Source organism: Barbus barbus, assembly GCF_936440315.1.
Source record: "Barbus barbus genome assembly, chromosome: 4".
NCBI lineage: Eukaryota > Metazoa > Chordata > Actinopteri > Cypriniformes > Cyprinidae > Barbus > Barbus barbus.
The window spans coordinates 41,581,850-41,592,733 of NC_136732.1; the positions used below are offsets into that span (position 1 = coordinate 41,581,850).

Sequence of the window (10,884 nt, forward strand, 5' to 3'; positions counted from 1 at the left end):
AGCCAGGTAACCCCACCCATTCTGGCGGGATCTGGCGGGCTTCGTCACCATAGGCTCGTGCAGCTCCACTGCCGAAACATTGGTTCGTTTTTTACACACTGCACAAACCAATAGAATTAGAATTAGAATTAGAATTAGAATGTCTTTATTGTCATTGTACACAAGATACAACGAAATTACAGAGCTTCTGCATAAGGTGCACGGTACATAATAGAAAAATATAAATAAATAAATAAATATACATACTACAAAGTGATGTACAATTAAAATGTTTAAGCTAAGACAAAGAATAAAGAAAATAAACATAGAAAGAGTTGCTTGTATATATATATATATATACATATATATATATATATATATATATATATATATAAACAAAAGCAACAATAATAATAATAAGTCACAGTTTATCAAAAGATTATTGCACTACTATGAGGTAGACTTCTGGCTCTGAATAAAACTATTTGGAATGAGAATATAAAAAAAACATTGCGTAAAAAGTGAAGATGTTTCACAGGAATACAAGGCTGTACTGGACTGAAGGAATAAAGACTTAAGAATAGAGATTGCACAGAAATATGGTACACAAATACACATTTTGTACTGAGTAAGATGTCAGTGCATGTGAGTGTTCAGTGCATGTGTGTGTTCAGTGTGATTATAGCTCTGGGGAAGAAGCTGTCCTTGAGTCTATTGGTCCGTCATTTAATGCATCTGTAGCGCCTGCCAGAGGGCAGCAGTTTAAACAGGTGAGAACCATGGTGAGAGTAGTCTTTTCCAATGTTCTGGGCTCTGCTGAGGCAGCGGGAGTTGTAAAGATCGTTCAGGGAGGGAAGAGGGCAGCCAATGATCCTCTGTGCGGTGTTAATGATCCGCTGTATTCCCTTTCTCTCTGCCTCAGTACAGCTCCAGTACCATACTGTGATACAGTATGTCAGCAGGCTCTCCACTGCAGAGCGATAGAAGGTCTCCAGCAGCTTCTCCTTTAGGTTGTTCTTCTTTAACACTCTCAAGAAGTGAAGGCGCTGCTGTGCCTTCTTGATGATCGCTGTGGTGTTGGCTGACCATTTGAGGTCTGCTGAGATGATTGTACCAAGGAATTTGAATGTTTGAACCCTCTCTACGCAGTCTCCATTGATGTAGAGGGGAGAGGGGTCTGCCCTGTGCCTTCTAAAGTCAAGGATGATTTCCTTTGTTTTGGTGGTGTTAAGTGTCAGGTTGTTAGCTGAACACCACTCTGACAATCTCAGGATCTCATTTCTATAGGCAGCCTCATCCTCCTTTGAGATTAGGCCCACCACTGTAGTATCATCTGCAAATTTGATGATGTTGTTCTGGTGTTGAACTGGGCGGCAGTCATGCGTATAGAGAGAGTACAGAATTGGACTCAGCACGCACCCTTGAGGGGAGCCAGTGCTGAGCGTGCGGGTGGAGGAGAGATGGGGACCGAGTTTAACAGTCTGAGGGCGATCAGTCAAGAAGTTCCTGATCCAAGTACAGGTGAGTAAGCCCAGATCTGTGAGTTTGCTGAAGAGGATGTCCGGTATGATGGTATTAAAGGCTGAGCTATAATCAATAAAAAGCATCCTCACATAGCTCTCCTGATGTTCCAGATGGCACAGCGCATTATGGAGAGCTATGGCTATTGCATCCTCAGTCGATCTGTTAGCTCTGTAAGCAAACTGATGTTCATCGAAGGTGGAGGGGAGGCAGGTTTTCAGATGGTGCATATACAACAGGTTTACAATAGTCGTGCAGTTACACTGCGTGATTGAATAAGGCTTCAGTAAAGGAAAAAAAAGGCTTTTTCCCATATCGTCTTTAGCAAGACGCAGTACTCGTTCCGTATCTCAGGGAACCGAGGTTACGATAGTAACCGAGTACGTTTATTACATTATAGTTTTTCTCAGTTGATTCAACACTTTTTTTCAAAGTAATGTAATTTCTCTCAAAACAATTAACAGAGCCAATCTAAACACACTCTTACACACACACGCACACACACACACACACACACACACACTCCAGCAAAATCAAGCACTGAATTCTTCCTATTAATGTACTTTTTTTTTGTTGTGTTTGGACAAATGGTGCATACATGTTTGTGAGTTGTGTAAAACAAATAAAAACAGCTGCAATTGTATTTTCATGATAGATTAAAGTTTTAATTGGCTGTATTAACTATCATGAAAACATCAGACAAATTTGTGCACAATGTTTTGAGAAAATGATTGTGATTTGTATGAAATGATTGAAAACATACAATCTGTTTAGGATAATTACAAGTGTTCAGATCACTGTGTTAACTGTTTTGAGAAGAGTGACCTGAGATTGGAGAAATGTGTCAAATCAAGTGAGAAAAACTGTAAAGTGAATCAAACAAACTGTCTCTGGTACCTGATGACTGATGGGAATGAATCTCAGAAATACTTACTGTAAGTGATTTTGCAGAGGCAGCACACAAACACTATCACAAACAGGACTATGATCACGGCTCTGTCAAACGTATTGTAATTCAGAAGCTTTTGCCAAGCACTTGTAAAAAGAGCTGGAAGAAAAGAAGAGATGACAAAGAAGCTACAGTATTATCAAATATAAACACAGACAACATATAAACACAGGTCAGAGGCATGACAAACACTGCTGACATTAAACTGATGTTTATATGTAAATCATCTTCAGTATTGTGTTTTCACTGACTGTCTGTTATAATCTGAGCTTCAGTGCTTTGTTTTCAGTCTATTCCTGATACTGACCCGTGACCTTTGTTCTGCTCATATGACGTGTGTCATGACCACAAAACATGTTACGAATAATTTAGTGGTAGCTTTAGTTTTAAACTCAGTTGAGTTCCTTAACGTAAACTGATATTTTAGTGTAATAATGCAGATTTCATTATCAGCTGTAGATCAGAGTGTTTTTAATAAGATCAGAAGTGATTCAGTCTTATAAACACACAGAGATTCACTGAACACATGCAGGATCTGTCATACTAACACAAATCATGCATCATGTAGAGCTGCTCAATGTTTCTACATATGCTATGATTTATGTCAAGTTATTGATTCAGATTTGCTGCAGAATATTACAATTAAATTCTGACGAGTACATTTGTTTTATTTCTGTTAATGTGCACTATAATGTGTTCATGATAATGTTAGATGTTTACCTGAATAAACAACAAGTGAGAGAACTAAATATTCTGCCACATAACTGTAATTCAGAATCAATGATTCAATTGTGCCTGTAAAACAGAAAATATTTAATGATTACAATCATAATATCACTCACAACATCAACAAGCTGAAGGACAAATACCACTGATACACAATTAAATAGAAGTTTTAATCAAATTTATTTAGGTAAATCAAAGATTAAATGATGTCTGAACATCTGGGTACATTGTTCACTTTCTGATCTCCACTAAAACACAGATCATATGAATCATACCTGTAAAATGATCAATATATGGAGCCGCCCAGAGCAACAGGAGAGGCCTCAGAAAATAAAGAGCACAACAAGAGACCGACTCACTCACAGATCCTGAAACAAAACAAAACAAAAACAAATTATAATATAGCTGTACTAACAAAAAAATAATAATTATATGATAATCATATGATAATGAATTATCATATGATAATGCATTGATAAGCAATCAGTAGTTAAACACTCACGTTCAGAAACACCCCAGAAGACAAAAGCTAAAAACATCAGAATATTTGGACAGAAGACGAGAGACATCTGAAGACGGAAGACTGTGTCTGGAGAGAAAACACAAAATAACTCACATTCAGTCACATGGTAAATTATGATTTAATTAAATATTCGTCCCACTGCTAACACTATTATAGGGACCAATTCTCACTCTTAACTTGTTGCTTATTAGCATGACTATTAGTGCTTATAAAGCACATATTCTATATGGCCATATTCTACATCCCTAATCCTACCCAATACCTAAACTTAACAACTACCTCACTAACAAAATAAATAAATAAAATAATAATAAAATAAACAGCATCTAAGATGGCGCCACGGATGGCAGCTACAGTGCTTTGCTCTTCAGTGTTTGCAGACCTGTACACACATAGTTGTCTATATTATATAGACGGGGAAGTCGTGGCCTAATGGTTAGAGAGTCGGACTCGTAATCGAAAGGTTGCGAGTTCGAGCCCCCGGCCGGCAGGAATTGTAGGTGGGGGGAGGGAATGAGGGCTCTCTCCACCCTCAATACCACGACTGAGGTGCCCTTGAGCAAGGCACCGAACCCCCAATTGCTCCCCGGGCGCTGCAGCATGGCTGCCCACTGCTCCGGGTGTGTGTTCACGGTGTGTGTGTGTGTGTGTGCATTTGTTCACTACTCACTGCTGTGTGTGTGCACTTGGATGGGTTAAACGCAGAGCACCAATTTCGAGTATGGGTCACCATACTTGACAATACGTCACGAAAATAAAAAAAAATAAAAAATATATTGTGTTTTTGCTGTTTTGTACATTGCCTATTTGTATATTTGTATATTATTCTTTTATGATCTGTGTCCTGTCCTGTTACTGTCTTTCTGTTGCACTGTGGAGCTTCTGTCACTACAACAAATTCCTCGTATGTGCAAACATACTTGGCCAATAAAGCTCATTCTGATTCTGAAACTATTAATAAGCAGCAAATTAGCAGTTTATTGAGGGAAAAGTCATAGTTAATATTTAATAGTAATAATTGGTCCCCAAATTAAAGTGTGACCATCCGACTTTGTATTAGGTGTCTTAAAACGTATGCGCTGTTCGGGGTAATTTTTTTTAATTTGTCAAAAATGTCAGCTACAATGCAGAAAACACAAAAACGGAAAGGGGTGATACCACAATACCATGATGGAGAAGAAATGCACAAACATGCACACCCACTTACTCACAAATATAAAACCACGTTCAGGTTTGACTCTAATAATCTGTCACTTTGATAGTCATTTTATATTGTTATAATAATGATTTTATAATGTCATAAAATAGATTTAAAGAAAAATAAATAAATAAAAAACATGGAAAGATTTATGTCTTTTTTAAAGTGAATTTTACTTTTTGTATTTTGTTATATAAAAACCTATTTAAAAATAATTTATTCATTTATATACATTTTAAAAATACAATAAATCATCCCAAAACTGCACAAATGTAGAGGAAAAACATTAAAATACATTATTATGCGGTGTGGATATGACTCGTCTTTTTAGCACTTTTTGTGAGCTCCTGGCATTATTCGGTTAAAAACCTGTGTACTACACGTTTTATTCAACGACACAGTTTTAATTTGTCAAACTAAGGGGTGAACTAAGGGTGCACAAATCAGACTCATCTCCAGTCAAGTAACAGGACATTGAACGGGATGCTAGCAGAAAAACATTAAAATACATTATTATGCGGTGTGGATATGACTCGTCTTTTTAGCACTTTTTGTGAGCTCCTGGCATTATTCGGTTAAAAACCTATGTTCAGGGTGATGGAGTTTGAGGTGAACTGGCCAACATTCACCACTTGAGGTCTGCCGGTGAGGAAGTCTTGAATCCAGTCACAGAGTGAGGAGTTTAGGCCGAGGTCCATGAGTTTAGAAGCTAGCTTGATGGGGACTATAGTGTTGAAAGCTGAGCTATATTCAATGAATAGCAGCCTTACATAATTCCCATTGTTGCTGTCCAAGTGTGTGAGGGAAGAGTGGAGAACGTGAGAGATGGCATCGTCCGTGGATCTATTTGGGCGATAGGCAAACTGAAGAGGGTCCAAAGTATCAGGGATGGAGGAGCAGATGTGGCTCTTTACAAGTCTCTCAAAAACCTTCATGACTATAGATGTGAGGGCAACTGGGCGATAGTCATTCAGGCAAGAGGGTTTATTGTTCTTTGGCACAGGGATTTTGACGGATGAATGAGTTGGGAACCACGGAGGTAGCAAGGGACTCATTAAAGATGGAAGTGAACAAACCAGCGAGCTGATCGGCGCAGGACCTCAGAACACGGCCGATTATCCGACGTGCCGTGGAGGTGTGGTATATTTTCATAGAATTGCACTGGCCGTCATGGTTTATCCCTTACATAATAAACGTACATTATTTAACAGCTGTGGTATAAGGCAACTAACCAATGGAAATAATTTACTTTCAAAAAAGTTGTGAATGGCTTTTACGATGAAACATACTATATACTTTCAGGGCTCGATTACAGCATGACCCATACACAAAATAAATATATTTGAAATATGTTTTCACAATATATCTGAAATATATTTTTTGGAATATATGCAAATATTCGAAATTGGCCCAATACATTTATTTTAGTTATATTTCAGAATATATTTCAAAATGATAAATATAAGTGAACAACAATGCAAATATATTTCAGATATATTGTGAAAACATTTCAAACATATTTCTTTTGTGTATGGGGAAACCTGTTGTGCATTTTAATAAGCTAAATTGCTTTTACTCTTTTTCTCCCTCTCAGCACTTCACAACGGAGTATGGACATGCTTTGTTTGTCCAGCTCAGTCATGCACTGTTCAAGAGGCTGCAGAACCTGAAACTGCACCAGTGAAGGCATTTCAGGCTTCTGCTGCAGAGCAGATCACAGAGAGGTGGCAAGGGCTGTATGAATTTCTACCTGATGCTCCCAACCCTGTCCTTCTGGCTGCTGCTTTGGACCCCAGGTTTAGAAAATTGAAGTTCTTGCCTGCTGAAGAGGTGTTGAAGGTCCAAACTAGTATTCAATCAATGGCACTCGCTGCCAGAAAGGACTCAAAACAGACACATGTAAGGAGGAAGCCACTGCCACCACATCAGCTACACACACTACCGGTAGATCACATCACAAAAGTATTCTGGGATGAGGATGAAGGAGAGGATGAGGTGGATGAGCAGATGAGCAGATCGGTGCAGAGGGAGGTCTTTGAGTATTTTGGTGAACAGCCTATTTCCAAGAAGGAGAATCCACTGCCATGGTGGAGAATAAATCAAGCAAGATATCCAACCTTGGCACAGCTGTCAAAGTCTTTCTTGGGGATCCCAGCAACTTCAACACCCTCAGAGCGCTTGTTCTCTGCTGCTGGGAACATTGCCTCAAAACGTAGGGCAAGCCTAAGTGCTGAGCATGTGGATATGTTGTCGTTTCTCCATTGCAACTATAAGCGGTTGTAGAATCTGAAATCTCTCTCTCTCTTACATACACTCACACACTCACTCACTCACTCTCTACCTCATCTAGGTACATTTTGATGTTTGTTTTGAGATTACAGCTGAAAAACTCTGATTCTTATTTATAATTGTTTTATTTACATTTATTTTTTTTATAAATTGTATACATTGTGTACCTGTTTGGCTTGATATTTTATATTCATTTATTTTTGTTCTCAGGTGATTTGCAGAAGGTGCAATCCTTTTTTTTAAATGTTGTATTAAGAAGACAAAACTAAGGCCAAATGGCCATTACTATTTAAGTTTGTATTCATAGTTTTTGTTATACATGTTTTACAGTAAGTTAACTGTATTGTTATATAATTGTTGGCACTGGCACTTAATGGGTAAAAACTGCAATAAATAGGCTTAGTTTTGGAGCCAAATGTTGAAGTTTGAATAATAATAAAAGCCAAATGCTTGATCATTTTACAGCCACATAATTTTCGTTATGCATTATTTGTTTTGATTGTTTAAAAACACAAAAAAAGTTTTTATCCGATTACTCGATTAATCGATCGATTAAGTGCTAGATTAATCGATTACAAAAAGAATCGATAGCTGCAGCCCTAGTCTTAATCCTAATTTACTGTAGACATCTCAACATTTTTCCTATTTGTCCCCTCCAATATATTGCTCCCTCACCACAACAGACTTCACAAACTACAACACTAAAGATAATTTTCTAAATTCCTAAATCCAAAAAAAACAAAACCAAAAAATTTAATTTCTGTACCGGCAGGTGCCATTTACCAGCGTAAAACACTGAACTGTTTTATAAGCCATATGACAGTGTAAGATTTATGCCAGAATGCTGTAGAATTTGTTCGATACACAGACTTATCAACATTTAAACTATTATTATTATTATTATTATTACTATTATTGTTATTGGTGTTATAATTTTTGGTGTTTTTGTTGTTATTGGGTCATAATCTTGCAGTTGAAAACCACTGAATTACAGCTGATAAGAATTTTCTTCTGTTATACACATACCTTTAGTAGGTGATCTGCAGTAGATCAGGCAGCAGAGCAGAAGAGCAGATCCAGATGCAGAAACACAGAGAATCAACACCATTATGTGTAAAACTGAGAAACCTGTGAAACACAGACAGTTCTGAACAAAGAGGAACAGGATCGTGTATATTGTTCCCAGTATATTGTCCTTCAAATACCATTTCTACTGATTTTGAGATATTTTGTCAAATGTTCACATCATGAGAATGAATGTGATTCACGGGAAATGACAGGCATGAAGGAAATAAACTTGCTTCAAACATGTAGAGTAGACAATACTGCTTATTTGAACTCTTGGTAGCTTCAGAAGCACTTAAAATGAATAAAATCCCATCTTCCAAATCTCCCTATAATTGACTCAAACATAAAATCTTACGAAAAGACTGGTGAGATTAAGTTAATGTTCCTCTACTTGACCATTCGGTGTATTTTAGTCTCTTAAGCCCTATTCGCACAGGATTAGTATTATCTGAGGACCTCGTGGGGTTTAGAAATGACCCTCCCACATCTGAATTTTGAGTGGCTCATTTGCACGGGATAAACGAAGCCTGTGATTTTACTCGAATTTACAGACTTATCTCCCAGATATGATGTCAAGGCTTTGCGTAACGTTATATACTGTATCATAAACAGAAGAATGTTCCTCACTGCATGCTGCTCTACATGTCATCCATCTCCATCTAATCATTTTTGTTTTCTTTCTTCTGATGGTTTTCAGCTCTCTCTTTACACAAAAGTGCAAATTGTATAGTAGTATGGAGTAGCCTATAGCGATATGATCCAGCACCCAACATACTTGCAAAACACCTCCCAGCCTCCATTCTTCACAAAAGATGGATAAAGAGGCGTACAGGAAACAAAAACCTTTAAAAAGTATATACGACCCCACCAAACGCTGGCCAAATCACAGAGATCCCGATTCGCACGGGACTAATATTATCACAGGACCTCTGTGTTTGGCAAAATATGGTAGGTCATTTGCGGGGGAATTTTTACTTCACAAATTACAGACAGACGATTTGTACGGAATTAAGATCACAGACAACCTCCACAATTATTACAATGTGCTAGAGGTCACCAGGTAATACTAACACGAATAAGATTTTAGACAGATATGTCCTATGCATTTGTTTTGATATAGGGGAAAAGGCTACATTTCTAGTTTTAACATTATTTGCTCTTCAAATGAAAAGTTGTGGCCTAATGATTAGAGAGTTATAACCCGAAGGCCATAGGTTCGATTCACAGTACCAGCAGTAAATATAGGAGGGGGAGTGAAAGAACAGCCTTCAACACCATTTAAAAATAACGATACCGAAAAAAGAGTTTAAGAACCAAAATCTAAAAGGATATTAAGATGTATTTAATAATTATTGAGTTACGGGCATGCAAACTTTGGCAACCCCCCCCCCCCCCCCCCCCCCCCCCAAAAAAAAAAAAATTAAGTTTCATAATTTTCCACTATTGGCATATAATTCAAAAATTGCTAAAGGCAACATATTTTACTAGAAGCAACAGACCTACCAAACTCTGTGTAAAAATAAAATAAGGATGCTGGCATCTTTTTGCCAAATTTAGTATGAAACATGCATCATTTATCTGTTACTCACCCAGTTCCTCCAGCACTACAGTTGTATTGGCTGAAAGTCCTCCAGCAAACACCTCACACATATAAACTCCTTTATCCTCAGTTCTGACACTCTTCAGTCTGAGAGAGAAGTTTAATTTGGGGATTTCATCACTGAAGAACTCAACTCTGTCTCTGTATCGCTCATCTGATGAATCTGGTAAATCCACTTGGTCTTGGTAGAGCAGAACCATAATATCTTCATCTTCATCTGTTTTCTTCCATGAAACCTCTTCAATGTCTTCAAGTGTGATGTGGGAGTCTACAGAGCAGTTCAGAGTGACGTCTTCACCCACAGATGCAGAAATAGAGCGACTCGATCCTGATACTAGCAGAAGCTCTGAAAGTCAGACAGTTATATCACACCATAAAATATATTAGTTTCTGTTAAATCATAGTTAAAATGAAGGAAGGAACTCATGCGGTCAATACTCACCACCATCATCAACTTTTATTTCAACCACAGTCTCACCAGACTCTTGCTGACTGTAAACATTACATGTGTATCGTCCCTCATCTTCAGCTCTCAGGTTGTCCAGACGGAGGGAGAAGTTTCCACGCTGAATCTCTTCAGTAAAGAAATGAGCTCTATCCTGATAATCCTGCTGTTGGGCTTCTGCTCGACTCTCACCATCTTGATACAGATGAACTAAAGTCTCTGAGTCTGTTCTCTTCCACTCCACCTCCAGACCCTCCACTGATAAAGGTTCATCAACAGAACAGGGCAAAACCACTGAAGATCTCAGAGGAGCAACCAGAGGACCAGAGGGACCACGCACAGTCAACCCTGAAAACAATGTTTTCCCCATAGAAATGGAAAGAGAAAAATAAAATAAAGCTTTTGAAGTCAAAAACCACAATGACATTTTTAGCTGTTGAAATTTGCATCCCTATTTTATCTGTTGAATTGTCAAATGATGTACTTTAGTTTGAGAGTAAGTACTGAGGTCCATTCTATTTCTCCAAGGTCCACTCACTCAGAAGGAGAGAGAGAGAGAGAGAGAGAGAGACGTTCACGCGTAAGA

The 10,884-nt window shown here is 38.0% G+C and overlaps 1 protein-coding gene across 1 annotated transcript; it reads right to left on the reverse strand.

Moving 5' to 3' along the window:
• Positions 1-8,173: 8,173 nt before the first annotated feature.
• LOC306861416 (junctional adhesion molecule-like) lies at positions 8,174-10,668 on the reverse strand (the record flags this gene model as incomplete). Its single annotated transcript, XM_079403655.1, has 3 exons — positions 8,174-8,313; positions 9,843-10,199; positions 10,299-10,668. The coding sequence occupies 3 exons, from the start codon at positions 10,666-10,668 to the stop codon at positions 8,174-8,176; spliced, it is 867 nt and encodes a 288-aa protein (XP_079259781.1).
• Positions 10,669-10,884: the final 216 nt, after the last annotated feature.